Source organism: Carcharhinus amblyrhynchos, chromosome 1 (assembly GCF_965287045.1).
Source record: "Carcharhinus amblyrhynchos chromosome 1, sCarAmb.v2.hapA, whole genome shotgun sequence".
Classification (NCBI taxonomy): Eukaryota; Metazoa; Chordata; class Chondrichthyes; order Carcharhiniformes; family Carcharhinidae; genus Carcharhinus; species Carcharhinus amblyrhynchos.
In genome coordinates, this window is record NC_137324.1 from 79,579,496 (window position 1) to 79,601,145 (window position 21,650).

Consider the following 21,650-nt stretch of genomic DNA (forward strand, 5'->3'; position numbering starts at 1 on the left):
CCAAAGGGTTGTCTGGACTCGAAATGTCAGCTCTTTTTTCTCCTTACAGATATTGCCAGGCCTGCTGAGATTTTCTAGATTTACAAGGAAGCTTCCAGGAAAGGAGCATTTTAGCAACAAAGATTAAACAGGCTGGGATTTTTTAGAACAAAAGGAGGCTGAGGGCAGATTTAAGTGAGGTGTATGAGATTAGGGCCTAAAAAGAGTGAATAGGAAGGTGCCATTTCGCTTAGCGGCAAGATCAATGACCAAGGGACACGGGAAAAGAGCTTGCATTTTTCTTTGCCTTTCAGATGTCTCAAAATACTTTACAGCCAATGAAGTGCTTTCGAAATGCAATTACTTTTGCAATGTAGGAAACACAGCAGCTGACTGCCATTTGTGGTAATTGACATTAAGACAATCAATGTGATGATTGCATGACTATCTAGCTTTTCATGTTGTGTGAGGGATAAATAAAATAACACACACAAGGGTTTGAAGCCCATTGAGGAGAGGGTTGTGGGGGGTGTGAAATCACAGCCTGAAAGGATGGTAGAGGCAGAAACAATCATAACATTTAAAAAATACTTTGCTATGAGATGACATAAGCTACAGGGCTACTGACAAGCAGCTAGAAAGTGGGATTAGGTTAGAAGGTTCTTTTTTGTTGTCACTGCCAAATTGCCTCCTTCCATGCTATGAATTTTCCATGTTTCTATAATACAAAAGCAAAATACCGTGAATGCTGAAAATCCGAAAAAGAAAAAGCTGAAAATAAGCAGACATCAAGCATCACCTTTGGAGAGAAAATCAGAATTAGCGAATGGCATTTTGTTAGGACTGTAAAAAGTCAGAGATATGACAGATTTTAAGCAGAGAGGCAGGAAAAGGACAAAAGGGAAAGTCTCTGATAGAGAGTGAAAAAGATGACAGTAAGTAAATGACAAAAAGGAATGCTGCAAGGAAAAGAGGTGTGGTAATGAGCCAATCAATAAAAAATGGATCAAGAAGAGATGAAAATGATAATAGCAGGACCTTTACCATCAACTGCTGTCTGGGGAAAAATGGGAGCATTGCTTCCAGCCTGAAATTGCCAAACGTAATGTTAAGTCTGTTAGACTCAACCTCTAAAGTTCCTAATCGAAAGATGAAGCGCTGTTCCTGGATCTTCCATTGTCAGACTTGAAGTGGAGCAGAGAATTAAAATGACAAGCTAGAGTTATGCCTATGAACTGAATGGAAATGTTCCACAAAGTGATCACCTAATCTGATGGTTTTCAATAACTTCCCTACCATCAATAATGGGTTGTCTAGCTTGAGATTCCTGGTTTTATCACCTCCACCTTTTTGAACAGTGGTCTAACATTCGCAATCTTTCAGTTCTCTGGCATTATTCCTGTATCCAACGGAGATAAAAGATTGTGACCAACATTTTTGCTTTTTCTACCTTTGCTTCTGTCAGCAACCTAGAATGTATTCCATCTACGTCAGGCATCTTAGAAACCTGCAGAAATGAGCATTTCAGCATGCTTTTGCATTTATTTCTATCCCATCCATAACATCCCTCTCTTGTTTTAGAGCAGCCTTCACATTATCCAGTTCCTTTCTGATGACAGATGCAAGTATTCATTTAATACTTTAGCCATGCCCTTTGCCTTTACATGAAGATTTCCCTTTGAATCCTTTATAGACCCAGGTACCAAAGTCAATGGATGATTTTTGGACTGGAAGGGTATAAATAATGGTGACCCCTAAAAGTCAATATTGAGATACTGCATTGGTAGATGATACAAAATATTAAGAGAGCTTCAGAAGGACAGAGGCAGATTGGTAGCTTTTGCAGGTTAAATTAACTTCAGATAATGGCATAAAAGAAATAAATGCTAAATTTGTTGAAGACAAAGGTAGGACATTGTAACAAATAGTGTGTCCGTCAGGAGGATGATATTAAAGCTATAGAAATGCTACAGAAAAGATTTAACTAGGATTATGTTAACAATTCAAGGTCATAGTTATAGGATACTGAACATTAAACGAACACAGCCTTGATTAAAAAAAAGAGTATTGTGTTTCTCTTGAAATAGAGTTTGAGAAACCTAGATATTTTCTGAACTATAAAGATTATGACGTGGTAAATCAAGCATAGTTCCAAGTTGTGGCCAAATTAATGACATGGGCAATGATTAACACCAGAAGAACAAAAGAGGAAGTTTGAATAAGGTGTTTTCATACAGAAGCTTAATAGAAGAAAAATATTATTACAAGTATGTATTTAAAAGAAAATATTTGAAAAGAAGAAATCTAAAAAGTAAACTGCATTCGTCAGTTGAAGAGCCAGCAAAAGTAGAATGGTCAAATAGTCTTTGTTTGGGTTGATTTGTTTTCAGTTATTCACCTATCCGTTGATTATAAAATTGAATCAAAATTCTTGGACACATTCAAGCTGCCTTTACTTCAAGGGTTAGATCAAACCAGAATTTGAAAGGGAGGGGGTAAAAAACTAGAAAGTAAGTAGAGTAGATATTCAACTGAAGTCAATTACATAATCAACTAAAATGGTACTTGTTTGCATTTGAATAAAATGATATGCTTACCTTTCCAATGGCACAAGTGAAGGTGGTGGAGCTCCAGGTGGAGGCAGGAAACCTGAAACAAACATTTAACTCTAAGCATATTTAGAAAATACCCTAAACTACTAGGACGGTATGGCACCAAGTTCATAAGTGTACCACCTGCCTACTTCATGGAAAGAAAAATTTGCAGTACACCAGGATTTTAGCATTATCCTCTTGAAAAGATGTTGGATTTGCACTAAAGGTTTTTCCATAGGCTTTACTTTTCACATTTAGAATAATTGCAATTAGAGCCATTTATCAAAAACCTACATGCACAATAAACTAAAATGCAAATGATTGAATAAAATGCCCATACACAGAATGTTACAAATACAAATACAAATACACAATATGAATTCTATTTTAATACATATTACAGTACCAGGCCAACATTTTAGTAGAAATGTGAAACCATACCTGGTGGTGGTGTTGTCAAAGGCATTCCTAAAAAGAAGAGAATTAGGTCACTAACACCATAAAACACATCAGTATTCTCATTAAACTATAGAAAGTGGATGTTGGGTGGCAAACTGTATGTATTAACACCGTGTTCTTTCAATATGGTGTCTGGATTCAAATGTAGCATGAACTGATGAGACCAAAGTAAAACTGAAGTGAATTTCAATGGGCACAAAGACAAAAATATATTTAGCTTGGCATGCGTGCATTGGCAAAGTAACTCAGACAGTGTTAACAGCAATATTAACAACATTTATTTTTAATGACACAAAAATGTACAAAAAGACAGATAATTTGGGCCTTCAACATAAAGTATGTGAAAAGAAAACTAAAAATAGGTTAAAAAGCAAAAGTTTTTCGATTTCAATGCATATTAAACCACACGTTTAAGTTTATCTGACTTGATACGGGGAGGGAAAGAAATTGAGTTCGGTGTTCATACCCTTTTTTTTAAAAGGAGGATGATTGCAAGGCAGGGACAACATTTATTGTTCATCCCTAATTACCTTCAAGGAGGTTGTGGTGAGCTGCTTTCTTGAATTGTTGCAATCGAATTGTGGAACACTGAGTTGTATCAACCAGTACAGAAAAAAGCACCAAATGGCTTGCTTGCTAGGCTTAGGCCACTTTAAAGGGCATTTAAGAATCAACCACATTTCTGTGGGTCTGGAGTCATGTGTAGGCCAGATCGGGTAAGTATGGCAGAATTTCTACCCTGAGGGCATGAGTGAATTAGCTGAGTTATCTTGACAACCTGGTGGTTTTATGATAATCATTAATGAAACTACCAGTTTATTTTTATTAATTCATTGAATTTACATTACCCAGCTGCCTTGGTGGGATTTGAACTCATGTCGCCACCACATTTGTGCAGCACTCTGGATTACTACTCCAGTAGCATTACCATTATGAGCAGGATTTTTCAGATGGCGGGGTTTCCCGCCCCACCATCCAAAGAGTTAGTGGGACCTATATCTCTATTGATCAGGTCCACAGAGTGTTAACTGGTTGGAGGAAGGACTTCTGCCTCTCACTCGGGAGGAAATCCCAACTCAGAGATCTGCTGGTCAATCTGGTTAGACAGCTTTGATAGTCGCAGCAGCACCAGCAGTCAGGGCTGCGAATACAAGTAGGCCCAGATCTGAAGTCTCACAGGAACAACAAAGTGTAATGGAAATCGCACAGTGGGATGAAGACACAGTGGAATGAAAACATTGGGAAGGCCATCTGATGAATTTTATAGTATCCCACCGCCCCCACCTGCAAATTCACTAATTGGGAGACTATAAAATTCAGGACTATGCTATCATTACCCTCATATCTGATTACCATCCTGCACATCTAGCAGAACAGCAATAATGCCGAAGTCCTGTGAATTCCATTTCCATGGTAAAATAACTCGCTAACACTCACCATCTTGGATTATGTTTACATTACATTTTGATAAGATGGATGATGATGGTCTGTGCTCAAGGAACCTTCCTGCACAAGATCTCAGCGCCTCAAGAGAGGAGCAAAAAAATTGAGACAGAAGGTGGAAGTGGTATCATGGAGCATCTATTTGTTCAGGGCAAAAGTATTAACTAGAGTTAATTTCCTGAATAATGGGTGTTTGTAATCTGAGCAACACATTTGGGACTTTGAGAGATTCTATTACTTTAACAATACAATATATCAACTGGCTAGTTATTCTGAAATGCAGCATAATCACAGTAAATGCTTAAAAAATAAAATAACAACTTTAAACAACAAATGCAACCAAGCATTTTTCCAAAACAGCTTGTGTCACTGTTGAAAATGTAACCTTTATGGATCAATGGAACTAGAGACTGTTTGAAATATGAAATTGCAATCAGTTTCAAATGTTCAACATCAGAGGAAAACCATCTGCGAACAATTTATTATTTCTTTAAAAGGGTGCCAGATGTGAATCTTTGATACTGTAACAGCAGGTACAAAAAAAATTGTTACAAGGCTATACACACAAAACTATTTACTTGACCTTTTCTCCAGTTTAAAAATGAATTTGAAATTTAACCATTTTCTTGCATTAAGAAAAGCTTTCAATTAAAATTGTAGTGAAATATCAAAAACTGCATAACTGCATATGTGCCACAGTACATAACTTTTAACAGCTGTGAAATTCCCAGTTTGAGATACTAAGAGGACAAACTCTTAACTCAAAAATATTTTTTTTCATTTCTAGGTATGTGTTAATGTAATTTGCAGCTTTGTTTGTTAAATAAACAATTAAGAGAAAACATGTCTTGAAGCAGATCAAAACTGGCCAGCACCCATACTTCAAGATACAACACTCCAGGACTAACTTTCAAGGTGGCCGGCATCTTATCTTGTGTTTGAACTGCTCAGCGTGCACTTAAAATCAATGCTTACTAAATAACCAAACTATGGGAAAAGATCCACTCCTTACACACCCCAGCAGAGAAAAAATATGCAAACAGGCTTCCCCTAGGAACTTTAAAAATGGGCCAATACTTTTAGAGATGATAGGAGAATTAAAATAAATGCACATACTCATCTACAGTAGGAGTTAAAATGTTCTTTACTATGCAAGCAAGAAAATTCAGCATAACTATCACTGTGTAAGCTCTGTTAGCTTAATTATAGGAATTCATTAATTGCACAAAGGTTAGATAGAAATCTTTGATCAAATTAAGAGTGGTTGCCATTTTCAAAGATATTCAATACTGATATGCTATCCAGCTGGAATCCTCAACCTGACTATAATAAGCAGCAGTGAGAAAAAAGATAAACATCTGCAAGCAAGTCATCTCAGAACTGCTGTAATCAGATTGGGTCTGACATAGGCAACCAAACCCACATATTGCAAAATGTTTCCAATAAGTTTAATTTCTGGTGGACTTAAAAGTTTGCAACAGGGAGGATACACACTGGGCAGAATTTTAATAGTTCACTCCACCCACAAACCGTAAAATCGCCTGAGAGCCGAGAAATCAGAACCGTGTCAGATTTCTCGGCCTTCGCGATCTTACCATAGCCGGATTTCTGGCAAGGTTAGCCTCTTGCTTGAAACTGGTGAGAGGCTGAATAAATTATTTAAATACATTTTAATGAGGACTTACATGGCATTACTGAATCCAGCACTGAATCATCCAGGCTCGCTTAACTTCGTGGTCTCACTGGGAGAGGTTCTCTCTGGCGAGAAAAACATCCCTCTCCACAAGTGGGAAACACTGGTAGAACCGGAAGACATTAAGGTCAGTTGCGGAGGCAGAGGTCAAGAGGGTGTCCCTTGGGCAGTGCCAGCCTGGCACCTCAATAATGCCCATTAGGTACCTTGACACTGCCCACTGGGCAGTGCCAGGAGTGGGGCCTATGATGGCAGAGATTATCAGGGCGGTGCCTATGGGGAGGCTGAAAGGATGGCCCAATCGGAGAAGGCCCACGGCATATTGTGTGCATGGTCGTTTGGTGGTGGTGGTGGTGATGATGGGGTGGGGGCGTGGGCAGTGGGTGCAATCAGTCTAGGCAGTGAACATATATATCTGTGCAGTGTTAGGCTCTTAGTTGGTCATGCCTTCCCACAATTGCTGGTTTGGGGAGGGGGGGAGGAGGGTGTTCAGACTGCCTGCAACAGCAGAAGCCTGACAACTCTCTCTCGGTCAGAACTCTGTTGTTGCGATTGCGCGTGTGCAGAATCAGAAGTCTGCACATGCACAATAACTTCCTCTGCAGGCTGGTTGGTGAATTAAGCCTCACCCACTGCCTATAGCAGCTAGAAATAATCTAACCCATACTTTCAATGTCCAAGTCCATAAGATTGGGAGTGAAACGTCACCCAAAAAAACGGATCTGCAATTCTCCCATTTTCACATGAGCTGGACACTTAATCATTCTCATAAAATTCCATCCACTATATTTTTAAATTGGGGGGAGGGTCTCTATATTCATTAAACAACAGAATTTCAACTTGCACAATAAAATAATACAACAACCCCTGTGTAGAAGAGACATTTAATTCCTTCTGTAAAGATTGTAAAAAGCAAAAAAGTACACTATAAAGCTTGCTAAAACCTGGACATCACAATAATAAAGTTTGATTAAGCGGTGCTGTGTTTAATACAGGATTTCAAAGAGCCTTCCACAGGATGTTTTATATTTGTAGTGATTTAAAGATTTTGGCACAGCAATACTATTCATAGGTAACAGCAGTCTTTTTCCTTGAACTCAACAGATTTTAAGTTCTATTTTAGAAAATGCTTTGAAGATTAAGTACTAGAAACGGCACAATTAAAGTACAGCTAGGCATGAGCCAAATGTATACAACTTATAAGCAGATGCCAATTTGGAGCATCAGGTTCCTAAGCTTTACTAAACACAGGGTGCATTAAATAGAAGGTGCATTTTTTTGGTGAAAAATTAAATCTTAGTATTCTTCATGCCTTTCAAATTCGGATTATTTATAAAAATGAAGGATTTTATTTATTGCCTTGGGTCAATAATTTGTACTTGTCCCTACAAAATCATAGAAGTTGCACTTATTCCACTGGTTGAAGCTCTATAAGAAAATCTGCTGTCAAAAATTTACAGGGAACCATGAATCCATGAAGCACTATACATTTGTTCTCAATGCGCACAGCCACTTTCGACATACATTTTCAATTATGAACTTTTCCTTGAAGGAGAAAGTAATGAAATGGAGGGTGCAAAGTTCTTTCAACATAAATTAGTTAAACAGCCGCAATGGCCCAATTCTTCTTTATTTGATTCTTTTTGGTTCTGGATGATACTCAACTATCTATTTTGAAAACAAGGTACTGAAATAGTTCTCAAGTCAAAAAAGAGATCCTGACCACCTGCTCATATTCTGATTCTTTGGAACTGATTATGAAATGTGTCCCATTAATACTAGCTAATTAGTTGTTTGGCTTGGAATATCAGGTTTCCATGAAACCGAGTCATGAAAAGGCAGTCAAATATTTACCTCCCAATATGAAGACCTGGAATTTTGAACCCGAGACTGGCTAAATTGAAATAAACTTAGAAATTACTTTAGTATATTAACCAATTGGCATGAGAAGGTCCAGCATGTTACATTAGATATACCTTGTTCCTTTTTCCCACCAAGTATGAAATGAAATCAAAGCCTGAGGTCCACAACAATTCAAATTTTTTTCTGTTACAGAAAGCTGAGGTTTAATGTTGGAATGTAGTACCCGAAGCAGAATTAGGATCCAAAATGTTTAACTCCTGAGGTCTATGACAGAGGGACACAAACTAAATACCAAACTGAACACGTGTTTTTCCATGTCAAAACTAACAACTGAATTCTGACCTGGTGGATGAAGAATTGGAGGCCCAGTATTGACAGGTGGTGGAGGAGGAAGGAATGGGGGAGGCGGTCCAGTCAAGTGAGGTGGAGGTGCTCCTGCAGGCATAAATGGAGGACGTTTCGTAGAGGCATTGTTATTAAATTCTGATACTGCATGGTCTCCAAGAACCTTTTGAGAAACAGAAAACAATTCAATTCAGGATTAAATGTATTCAGAAAGATTGTGGTAAACCGAGAAATAAGGCACTGGGGTTATGAAGTCAAATATCTAATCACATGAATTTAGTAAGCTAATTGGTTAGTTATCAAGGCTAACTGTACATGCATTTGTTTATTCAAAAGGATTTAATGGACAGTTAGAAGAATATGGTTGAAGAGACCCATGAACCGTGCTGCAATTTTGACTCTGATTTTGTTATCTGTAAAGTAAAGGAAAATATTTAATTGAAGTCTTCATACATTTACGCTGTAACTTTGTGCAGAGCTCTAGTGATCGACTTAATTTCGATAAAGGTCAGTTCAATTGTACTGTCAGCATATTGTCAAAAATTAAACTAATAAGAGGAAGGAAAAGTTTGGGGTAATGGATTTTTATAAGTCTAATGAGAAAAGTCAGATCATAGAGCAGAGTAGCAATTTGGATAAAGTAGAATGTGTCAGAAAGAGGCAGAGTTTAACAATAGTGATAGGTCATAACCAACAAAATGCCAATCAAGAAAAAGTTAGAAAAATGTTAAAACAACAGCTGCTGAAAGTTTGAGAACATAAAGGATGAAACTGCAGTTATAAATTTAATCAATGCCAAATAGAGGTACCAAATATAAGACCCATTGTTCAAAAAGAGGTCAAGGAAAATGGGGAATGATAAGAGGAATCATGTTTGACAAATCTATCTTGAGGCTGAAATTAGAGGATAGATAAGGGGAACCAGTAGATTTGGATTTTCAGCAAGCAGCCAATAAGATGCCACACTGCAGGCTGTTACACAAGGTTAGGATTCATGGGATCATGGTAACATACTGGCAAAACTGAGGCAGAAAACAGGAGGACAACAAAACAAAACATAGAATTTTCCGACACTGCCTGCGCTGAGACTTTACGGTCCCACTGCAGTGAATGGAGGAGATTTGGCTAACTGCCAAATTCCCTGTTCTCGCTGGCAATGGTAGCGCGGTGTGAACGGCTGGAGAATTCCAGCCATAATTTCAGGATTTTAAAAGATTTATTCATTCATGGGACATGGTTGTCACTGACTGGCCAGCACTTATTGCCCATCCTTAGTTGCCCTTAGCAGTTGAGTCTACCACATTGCTGTGGTTCTGGAGTCACATGTGGGCCAGACCAGGTAAGGACGGTAGATTTCCTTCTCTAAGGGACATTAGTGAACCATGTGGTTTTTTTCCGACAGTTGGCAATGGTTTCACAGTCATCAGTAAATTCTTGATTCCGGTTTTTTTAATAATTCAAATTCCACCAACTGCAGTGGCAGGATTTAAACTTGGGTGCCCAGAACTGTACCCTGGGTCTCAGCAGTATTAGTCCAACAACAATATCACTATGCTACTGCCTCCTCATGGCAAGGTGTCTGTAGTGAAATGCAGCAAGGGTCAGTGTCTGGGCATGTCTTCTTACATTCTACTTCAGTGACTCAGATGAGAGGACTCAGTGCAATATATCCTCATTTGCCAATGATACAAAGCTGGTAGGAAAGTAAACTATGATCTAAGGACTCTGCTAAGGGATATGGACTGGCTAACTGGCTGAGCAAGGCGGCAACAGGGGGAGCATAATGTGGGAAATGTGATTTTTCTTTTCTATTATTCTTTCATAGGATGTGGGGGTCACTAGCTACGCCAGTATTTATTGACCATCCCCTATTGCTCTTGAGAAAGTTGCCTTCTTGAACTGCTGCAGTCCATGCGGTATATTTCCACCCAGTGTGTTGTTGGGAGGAAGTTCCAGGATTTTGATCCAGTGACAGTGAAGGAGTGGCAATATAGTTCCAAGGCCGGATGTTGTATGGCTTGGAACAGGGCTTGTAGCGGAACTTGCAGGTGGTGGTGCTCCGATGCATCTGCTGCCTCTGTCCTTCTAGGTGTCAAGAGGTCACATAAGAACATAACATATCAGGACTAGAAGGCACAGCCTCAAGATAAGTGGGGGGCAGTTTAGAATGGAGTTGAGGAGGAACTTCTTCACTCAAAAGGGTGGTGAATCTCTGGAATTCTCTGCCCGTTGAAGTGGTGGAAGCTACCTCGTTAAATATATTTAAGACATGGGTAGATAGGTTTTTGGTAGACAAGGGAATTAAGGGTTGTGGGGAGAAAGCGGGGAAGTGGAACTGAGCCACTTCAGATCAGCCATGATCTTATTGAATGGCAGGGCAGGCTTGAAGGGCTAGATGCCCTACTCCTGCTCCTACTTCTTATGTTATACTGGAGCTCACCCATCCTGGCAAATGCAGAGTATTCACTTCTGATACTTTTTCTTTTATTTTTTTCATGACATGTGGGTGTCACTGGCAAGGCCAGCAATTGTTGGGATGTGGAATATCCTCCTACAGTTAGTTGTTTAATTGTCCACAACCATTCACGACTGGATATAATAGGACTGTGGAGCTTAGATCTGATCTGTAACTTGTGGTCACTTATCTCCGTCTATCATGTGCTATTTAGAATGTTGGATAAGCATATGGTCCTGTGCTACAACTTCAACAGGTTGACATCTCATTTTTAAGTATGCCTGATGCTGCTTCATTCCAGGAATATCTTCCAGCACTCTTCACTGAATCAGGTTTGATTCCCAGCATGATAGCAATGTTAGAGTGGGGAATTTGCTAGGCCATAAGGTCACAGGTTGAGGTTGAATACAATTTTGCTGCTGTTGATAGCCCAGAGTCTCATGGGTGTCCAGTCCCAAGTTGCTAAATCTTATCCCATTAAACACAATGGTGGTACCACATCTCACCACTGAGGGTATCCTCAATGTGAGGATAGGGGTTTGTCACCATAAGGACAGGTAGTCACTCCTACCATTACTCTCCTGAACAGATCCATCCGCAACAGGTAGATTGGTGAGCATGAGATCAAGTAGGTATTTTGTTTAATGTGGGTACCTTCATTACCTGGCACAAACCCAGACTAGCGACTATGTCCTTTAGGGCTTGGTCAGTCATGGTATTACATTGGAGTGCCCTATCCAGAGTACATTCTGTGCTCTTGCCAACCTCAGCACTTTCTCCAAGTGGTGTTCAATATGGAAAGCTACTGTTCCATCAGTTGAGCAGGGGCAGTAAGTGGTGGTCAGCAGGTGGTTTCCTTGTTTATGTTTAACCTCGTTATAAAACCTCATGGGGTCTGGAATCAATATTGAGGATTTCCAGGGCAAGTCCCTCCCAACGGTATGTCACCATTTCTGATGAGTCTGGCTTACCAATGTGACAGGACATACAATGCCCCAGACATCACCATCCCCATGCAAGGTATAATTCTATGAGTCTGACTGAGTCAGATCACTGCTTGGCTAGCCTATCAGACAGCTCTCTCAAATTTGTCAGATGCCCCCAGTTGTTAGTAAGGGGTACTTTGCAGGGTTAATGAGACTGGCTGGGCCATTGGTGTTCCTGATATCTGGGCCAATGCCATGTGGGCTGTCCGTTCTACTTTCTTTATGACTTGGCCATTTCAGAGGGCTCTTAAGAGCCAACCACATTTCTGTGGATCTGGAGACACATGTAGGCCAGACCAGGGCAGGATAGGTGGCATTATCTTGGTGCAGTGGTAATGTGAGCCCACACAAACACACTGCGGACATGGATTCAAATCCTACCACAGAAAATAATGGAATTTAAATTCAATTAATAAAATCTGGAATTGAAAGCTAGTCTCAGAGATGGCAACCATGGAACTACCATTGACGGTCATAAAAACCTATCTGGTTCACTAATATACTTTAGGGAAGAAACTCTACTGGCCTACATGTGGCTGACTCTTAACTGCCCCCTAACAAGCCACTTACTTCTAATTATTGATGGGCAACAAATACTCACCTTGTCATGAATAAAGCAGAAAAAAAAGCATGGATCAGTTGGATCAAGTGTGCTAGAGGGCCAGCTGAGATAATTTAGTTTAATGTTACATATAATGACAACTTACTCACTCCCTAAATTCTGCATCAAATTACCACGAAATGCTTTCTTTTCTCGCTCTTCATCCTTCTTCTCCCCCTGCACCCTCCCCCATCCTGATTATCACAAATAGCACCAAATATCTACTTCTTTCTTGTTCTAGTTCCGTGTGAAACTACTAAATGAATGACGCAAAATAATGAAAGTCCAAGCAGGACACTTATAAAATGGTATACATAAAACTCAGTTCCTGAGACATTTAACAGACTGCGAACTTTTCCTGACAGTTATTCAAACAATGTCATCATCTATCACTTTCAACAAAAATATTCAAATAAAAACCCAGTTCAGGTTTCTGCAAACTAAGTTTGATTTTTTAAAAATCTATACATGGCTAGACTTAATCTTACATAACAAATTTGAGTTACTCCATCCACATTATGAAACTATAATACTATTTTAAAAAAGTAACCTCCATTATACTTCAGATGATTTACATAAAACATCAAATTGTACGCAAGTACTGACAAACCTGGATGGCATTTTCATCTGCTCCACCCCTGTCGCGACGTCGCCCCTCCACACGAGCAATGGTAATTAACTGACCTCCAATAACCTCAATGGACCCAGAGAGCCTTCTGAAAAACAGATTATAGATTAAGGTAGTGGCAACAAACATAGTCTAGTTGATTTGTAAGCAGTAAAACAGTAAAATATTGGTAAATTGAAATGAAAATGTTATGCAAACAAAACAATGATCCCAAGCACATAAGTTAGCTACTGACTTCATGCTCATATAATCAATTCAGGAGAAATAGCAAAAAGTCTGCCACTCTGAACATTTTTAGTAGCAATGTTCACTCACTCAAAACAAGAACTGGGAAAGAATGTACATTAAAATACCAAATAAAAGTCATTAGGCTAATTTTTACCAAAAAATGGCAGTGTCGTTTCTGGAAAGAAAATCAGTGTTTTTCTCCAGAGAAACCGGTCAGTGTTTTCTCCAGATTTTATGACGCTCTGCCAAAAAAAAATCAAGGGGGCCTGTAATTCATGCTGTCATATGGGGAGTGGAGCTTTTACATGCCATCAAAATCCAGCTGCAGAGAGATGGAGGCACCATCTTTAAAGGGTGCCCCAATCAAAGCAGCAGTAAACCTCCCCCTCAATCCCACCACAGAGGTCTCGGGAGCTCCCCTCCCCAGCCCTGATCAGAGGCAGCATTCACTCTAGCCCCTGTTATCACTGCACCTACACCCCCTCCCCCACGACCACCCAAAAGGCCATTGGCATCACCTGCCACCTGGCTGCTTCAAGCTCACAATCACATCTGGATTTAACTCCACTGGGGCCTGCCCTTTGACATGAATTGGCACCGCAGGCTGGCACAGTGCCCAATCGAGCCCCTGCCAGCATTTGCTTTGATAACTAATACAGGCTCAAGATCGCCCTCATTGGGCCTAATAAGTCTGCTAAGCCCAATGTCAGTTTTCCGTAAAAATACTCCACTCTCTTTCTCCATCTCCCCCCCACCCTACAACTCAAGAAGTAATCCAGCTTTCTCCAACCCATTTACAATGTTGGTTTCAACGATTTCAGTGAAATTCATTCCATTTTTTAATTACATTTTTTGAAACTGTTCCCTGATCACTAATTTCTTGATCACTTCTAGTATAACAACTTATGTTTACAGTGACTTCAATATAGTAACATACCCCAAGATACTACATAAAAGTATTGGCTGCGAAAACATGACATATAGCAAGATATCTGAACAACAGAAAAAAAGTTTGGTCAGAAAGATGAAGGTATTAAGACACAACATACAGGGGAGGAGGATGGCACTACATATCTACTGAGTTTGGGACTGAGACAGCTGAAGGCATAACCAGCAATGGTGCAGCAGTGATGGATGTACAAGTCACTCGAGTTAGATGAACGCAGAGTTCCTGGATGGTTGTGACTTGGGCTACAGGATGTCAGTGAGATAGCGAGAGATTTAGCGATAGGGCAATTTAACACATTTAAATTTTTTAATTTGAGGTATGGCTAAATCAAGAGCTAACATAAGCTGATGAGAAAAGGGATAATTGCGTCCTGCATCTGAACATATCCGAGCTTTGCACGTGCTGAGGTTTATGGGAGGTGGAAAATGAGATCAGTCAGGAGAGCATCTGAATAGTCACGTCCCAGAAATGACAAAATCAGCAGCAGAAAGGCTGAGGTGGATGATATTACAGAAATGAGAGAAGGCAGTCTGGATTTCAGAAAGTTTAGTGCAAATCCCAAATCATGAAGCTTTCAAAACCTTCTTTTCATGATTGGGCATAAAAGAGGTGGGCAAGTTCATCACACTTTGGAGAAGCATGGTTCCTCTCAGCAACAAATTCTCACAAACATTAGAAATTGGTTCTTATGTTAAATAAACAAAGCCCATAGTTTGCAGTATTATCCAGTAAAAAAGATCACCACCTTGCAAGTTAAATAAAAATGAGAACAGTGTTTAAATCGAGGAATGGCTGAAAGACAGCTAAAGTTTGAAGTTTACTTACTAGTCACAAATAAGGCTTACGTTAATACTGCAATAAATTACTGTGAAATTCCCCTAGTCGCACACTCTGGTGCCTGTTTGGGTCAATGCACCTAACCAGCTTATCTTTCGGCTATGGAAGGAAACTGGAGTACTCGGAGGAAACCCATGCAGACACGGGGAGAACATGAAGACTCCACACAGTGACCCGAGCCAGGAACTGAACCCGGGTCCCCAGCACTGCGAAGCAGCACTGCTAACCACAGTGCCACCATGCTGCCTCTACAGTGTTACATTCTCAAATCAACCAATTTAAAAATATAGCACGGATGGATCATGAAACAAAACATTTGGAAACAAAATTCAGGAGAATTTATTGTTGGCTGTCACCCCCTTAGGGAATTTACTCTCCGTACAAATGATGACACCCAACAGTCTAAGATACTGGATCACAGCTACCACTGTGATGTTGACAGCACCGGAGAAAGTAGGGAGACTCAGGAATTTAACCCAGTGATAATCAAGGATTGTGATACCTATCCAAATCAAAAGTCTGATATTTTAAATTCACCACCTTAAATACAATAGCTCTTAACCATAAATATTTTACTTTAGCACTCATAGTTCAAAATGTTTTTCGCAATACAATGCAAGTTCTGAAGCTCATATCAAATGGGCATAGTGCCAAAATTTCACATCTACTACGCATTATTGAGCAACATGAGCAATAACGACTAGAAGAAAATATAAAACTTCCACTGGACCTGCCTTTGTCTAAATTCTGACCTGTTGGGTGGAGGTCCTGCCCTGAAACGATTTGGAGGAGAAGGGAAGTCCATTTTAGGGGGTGGTACCTCTGGTTCTTTCTCAGGGTTCCCAGTTCTACCCTGTTGTACCTGAAAAAATTATAGTAACAACAACAACATAGAGCAAGTAAGTTGCAGAAAGTGGAGAAAGAGTGTGCAAAGGGACATGCAAGGAATAAATGAGCAGGCAAACGTTTGGCAGTTGAAATTTACTGTGGAGATGGGCAAGGTCAATGATGGATCTGAGAAAGTCAAATTAGAGTGTTATTTGCAAGAGACAACCAATTTGCAGGAACAAAAGGATTTAGGTGTCAATATACACAAATCACTGAAAGCTATTACATAAGCACAAAATAAATTTAAAAGGCTGATCAAATATTTGTCTGCAACTCCAAAGGAGATTACACATACAAAATACTGAAGAATTGATGTTAAAATCAAAATATTGCGGATGATTTTTTAACTTGATTTATTATTCACATGTATTAGTATACAGTGAAAAGTATTGTTTCTTGCTTGTATAGAGATAAAGCATAGAAAAGGAATGAGAGACAGCAGAATGTAGTGTTACAATCATAGCTAAGATGTAGAGAAAGATCAGTTTAATACAAGGTAAGTCCATTCAAAAATGTGATAGCAGCAGAGAAGAAGCTGATTTTTGCAGGTCTAGCAGCATCGCATAGAGAGCTGCCAAGTTAGCATTTCAAGTCCACCTAGCTCGAGTCGTACTGGATATGAAACATTAACTCAAAACAGATGCTGCCAGACCTGCTGAGATTTTGCCTGCATTTCCAGTTTTCATATTAATTGAGAAAGTGATGCTTCAGGTATGCAAAGCTTTCGTCAGAACTCAGCTGGATAAGTACATTCAACTCTGGACACTGGACATGAGGAAAGTTTTGTTGATCTTGGAATACAGTACAGACAGGTAGATCAAAACAATTTCCTCAGGTGTGGAATACAGAACTTAAAAAGTAGGTGCAGGAATAAGCCATACTATCTCCAGAGCCTAATCTGCCTGAGCTGCATCTTTACGCGCTATTGCCACATGCCTTAATTCCCTTCATATGCAAAAATCTACTGATCAGTCTTGAGTACACTCAACAATATATTCTAGAGAATTCTGACAATTCTCAATTCTGGGGCGAAATGCAAATTTAATTGCAGTCCTAAATGAACTAAAAGTCCTAAAAGTCTCTTAGTCAGAAATCAGTATCCAGAGTTCTGGACTACTCACCCAGGGAACATTCTCCCAGTATCTACCCTGTCAAGTCCCTCAAAAATGCTATATTTATCAATGGCATCATCTCGTCTTCAAAGTCCAGTGAACATAAGCCTAATCTACTCAAACACACCTCAAAAGGAGGATCTCCTCATCCCATGAATCAATTTGTTGAACCTTCATTGCATTCTATCCTCAGTGAGGTCAAACCTGCATATAATACTCCAGTTGTGGTCTCACCAAGGTTTCTCTACTCTTATACTCAAAAACATTGTCACAAACATAGCAACGCAGAAAGTGGGAGTGGGAAAAGGCCATTCAGCCCTTTAAGCCTGCACATCCATTATAATTATGGTTGATCATCCAATTCAATAACCTGATCCCGCATTCCCCCAAATCCTGTGATCGCCTTTTCCTCAATTGCTATATCTGATTGCTTCTTGAAACATTCAAATGTTTTAGCCTCAACTACTTCCTGTGGTAACGATTACCATAGGCTGACCACTCTCTGGGTGAAAACATTTCTCCTCATCTTTGTCCTAAATGATCTACCCTACACCCGCAGACTGTGACCCCTGGTTCTGGACACCCCTATCATTGGAAACATCCTTCTTGCATCTACTCTGTCTAGTCCTGTTAGAACTTTATAGATTTCTATGATATCTTCCCCCATTCTTCAGAACTCCAGTGAATACAATCATAACCGACTCAATCTCTCCTCATATGTCAGTCCTGCCCAATTATATTGCATCTACCAATAATTTGGCCCACTCACTCAACTTGACCAAATTGCGTTGGAGGATCTGTGCTTCCTCCTCACAGCTCACCTCCCCACCCAGCTTTGAGTCATCTGCAAATTTGGAGATATTACATTTAGTTCCCTCATCTAAATCATTAATACATATAGTGAATAGCTGAGGTCCCAGTATGGATCTCTGTGGTATCCACTTGTCACTACCTGCCACTTGGTAAAAGACCCATTTATTCCTACTCTTTGTTTTCTGTCTGCCAATCTGTTTTCTATCCATCTTAATACACAACCACCAATCCCACGTGCTTTAATTTTACACTCTAATCGCTTATGTGGGACTTTGTTAAAAGCCTTCTGACAATCCAAATAAACCACATCCATCGGCTCCCCCTCATCAACTCTACTAGTTATATCTTCAAAGTATTCCAGATTTGTCATGCAAGATTTCGCTTTCATAAATCCATGCTGACTCTGTCCCATCCTGCCACTGTTTTCCAAGTGTTTTGCTATAAAATCTTTGATAATGGATTCTAGAACTTTCCCCACTATGACGTCAGTTTACTGGTCGATAATTCCCTGTATTCTACCTTCCTTTCTAAATAGGGGCTAACATTAGTTGCCCCCTAATCTGTTGGAACTGTTTCAGAGTCTATGGAATCTTGGAAGATGACTACCAAAGGCTAACATACCACTTGCCTTTGAATATTTTACTAGCCCTACATGTTAACTTTCTGCAATTTGTGTACTAGGAATTAGAAGATTCAGAATACCAACTCACCCATTCAAAAATATTCTGCTTTGCCAATTTTACCAAAATGGATAACTTCACATTACAATTCATATGTCACACTTTTGCCCACTCACTTAACCCGACTAAATCCTTTAGCAGTCTGAGTCCACTTCCCACTTTATTTTTCCACATAGCAAATTGGGGTACATGACATTTGATTCTCTCTTCTAAATCATTTATACAAACTGTAAGTAGATGAGGTTCAAGCATTAATCCTTGCTCATCCAACTAGACACAATCAGCCAATCCAAAAATCCTTTATTCCCTACTCTGTTTCCTGTCAATCTATCCTCAACCCATATGAGGTGATAATGGATGCCTTGGTGGTTATTTTCCAAACGTCGCTGGATTCCGGGGAAGTGCCGGATGATTGGAAAACGGCTAATGTTACGCCGTTGTTTAAGAAGGGTGCCAGGCAAAAGGCGGGGAATTATAGGCCGGTTAGTTTAACGTCTGTGGTAGGTAAAATGTTAGAATCTGTCATTAAGGAGGAAATTGCGAGGCATCTTGAAGGGAATTGCTTGATAGAGCAGACGCAGCACGGTTTCATTAAAGGGAAGTCGTGTCTGACAAATTTACTGGAGTTCTATGAGGATGTGTCTAGGGCAGTGGATAGAGGAGAGCCGGTGAATGTGGTCTTTCTAGATTTTCAGAAGGCGTTTGACAAAGTGCCTCACAAGAGGTTATTGCAGAAGGTCGAGGGACATGGAGTTGGGGGTAGGGTGTTAGCGTGGATAGAGGATTGGTTGTCAAATAGGAGGCAGAGAGTGGGGGTCAACGGGTGCTATTCGGATTGGCGGATGGTGACTAGTGGAGTGCCCCAGGGGTCGGTGCTGGGGCCTCAGCTTTTTACCATTTATATAGATGATCTGGAGGAGGGAACCGAGTGTAGTGTATCGAAATTTGCTGATGACACCAAGATTGGGGTAACGGCAAATTGTGCGGAGGGTGTGGAGAGTCTGCAGAAGGATCTAGATAGGCTGGGCGAATGGGCCAGGAAATGGCAAATGGAATTTAATGTTGGCAAGTGTGAGGTGGTCCACTTTGGTAGGAAGAATGGTAGGAAGGACTATTACTTACGGGGCGAAAAACTGCAGCAGGCGACGGTGCAGAGGGACCTCGGGGTCCTTGTGCATGAGTCGCAAAAACCCAGCTTGCAGGTGCAACAGGTGGTCAGGAAGGCGAATGGGATGCTGGCCTTCATAGCGAAGGGGATTGAATATAAAAGTAGGGAGGTCTTGCTGCAGCTGTATAGGGCATTGGTGAGGCCGCAACTGGAGTACTGTGTGCATTTTTGGGCGCCGCACCTGCGCAAAGATATTTTGGCCTTGGAAGGAGTGCAGAGGAGGTTTACTAGGCTGATACCGGAGTTGAGGGGGTTGAGCTATGAGGAGAGGCTGAATAAACTGGGCTTGTACTCGTTAGAGTTTAGAAGAATGAGAGGAGATCTCATTGAGACGTATAAGATGATGAATGGGATGGATAGGATAGAGGTGGAAAGACTCTTCCCGCTCAAAAAAGACAATAGGACTAGGGGGCACAGCCTCAAGATAAAAGGGGGGCGGTTTAGAACGGAGTTGAGGAGGAACTTCTTCACTCAAAGGGTGGTGAATCTCTGGAATTCTCTGCCCGTTGAAGTGGTGGAGGCTGCCTCGCTAAATATTTTTAAGATGCGGGTTGATGGGTTTTTGATAGGAGAGGGGATTAAGGGTTATGGGGAGAGGGCGGGAAAGTGGAACTGAGCAGCGACAGATCAGCCATGATCTTATTGAATGGCGGGGCAGGCTCGAAGGGCTGGATGGCCTACTCCTGCTCCTATTTCTTATGTTCTTATGTTCTTATGCTAATATATTGCTCCCAGTACGAAGAATCTGAAGTTTGGGTAATAAGCTCTTTTTTGTTACCTTATTGAATGCTTTCTGAAAATGAAATAAATTCACTGGTTCACCTGATCCACCTCAGTCACATCCTCAAAAAAATCAGCTGGTTTGTCAAACACAATTTCTCTTTCATAAATCTGTGTTGATGTAATATTGACCACATTCTAACAAGGAAGCATAATCTTTAAAATACAGCTAATCCATTTAGAATCAAAATCACCAAGTATTTTTCTACATAAAGGATAGTGGAAATCTGGAAGCAAAATATTGTGCATCAAGAAACTTGGAATAAAAATTCTGGAAATATGCAGTTAATCTGGCAGCATTTGTAAAAAGAAACAAAGTTAACGTTCCAGTTCGTAATGAAAAGTCAAAAGCTGAAATGGAAAAATACCAAGTCTTCCAGCATTTCCGGTTCTAGTGGAAATTTGAAATTGTGGATACTGGATCAATTAAAATTTTCAAGACTGACATGGATAGATTTTGTTGTTAGGCAAGGGCACCAAGAGAGCAAAGATAGATAATTAGAGTTCAGCACAAATCAGCCATCATCTGTTTGGATGGTATATTAGGTTCCAAGAATATTTTTAATTTTTTCTGTAATTCCCAGTTATCAGGAGTTTTAGATGGTTCTGCTCATTTCGCTTCTCCTGCATTTCACTGGCATTAAAATTGAAACTCAGCACTTTCTTACTAAGACTTTGCAATTGTATTGCCTGTCTTACAGTAGGCTTGGAATAGAGGGCGTGAGGGCGAGGGAGGAATAATATGATAGGAATTTTTTCAATGTGTGATGATCTGCATTTTAATAGTTTCATGTGCATTGATAACTTGCATGTTACAATTGTGATCTATAATTTCAATGGAAACTAACCGTAATTCTGTTTGTAGTTGAGGCAAGAGGAAGGGGTTCAAGACCCATTCTCAGTCGCTTCTGTTTCTCACAGTAGGCTTTCCAAGTCTCTTCATTGAACCCATAATTGAAGTAATCAGAAAGATCAGCACCTTAAATGGAGGGGAAAATAACTGCATGAGCAAACAGCACTATAATTACAATAATTACTTAATTCTAACTGTTTTGCTCTCACTTGCACAGAATTTGAGTTTTTGAACATAAAACTTAATACATTAAGAATTTAATACAGATTACTCATATTCAGCTATTTCTTAGAAAA

General features: G+C 40.0%; 1 protein-coding gene across 5 annotated transcripts in view; it reads right to left on the reverse strand.

Moving 5' to 3' along the window:
- Window positions 1-21,650, reverse strand: part of fip1l1a (FIP1 like 1a (S. cerevisiae)) — an 81,905-nt gene that overhangs the window by 40,042 nt on the left and 20,213 nt on the right. For 2 of the 5 annotated variants that reach the window (XM_080187585.1, XM_080187567.1), the window contains exons 8-13: window positions 21,350-21,480; window positions 15,795-15,922; window positions 13,029-13,134; window positions 8,374-8,539; window positions 3,015-3,041; window positions 2,577-2,628 (exon numbers count right to left, since the gene is read on the reverse strand). In XM_080187585.1, the coding sequence (XP_080043711.1) occupies window positions 2,577-2,628; window positions 3,015-3,041; window positions 8,374-8,539; window positions 13,029-13,134; window positions 15,795-15,922; window positions 21,350-21,480 (610 nt within the window). The remainder of the gene's footprint in view (window positions 1-2,576; window positions 2,629-3,014; window positions 3,042-8,373; window positions 8,540-13,028; window positions 13,135-15,794; window positions 15,923-21,349; window positions 21,481-21,650) is intronic. The other 3 variants (XM_080187575.1, XM_080187602.1, XM_080187594.1) reach the window with 3 other exon arrangements.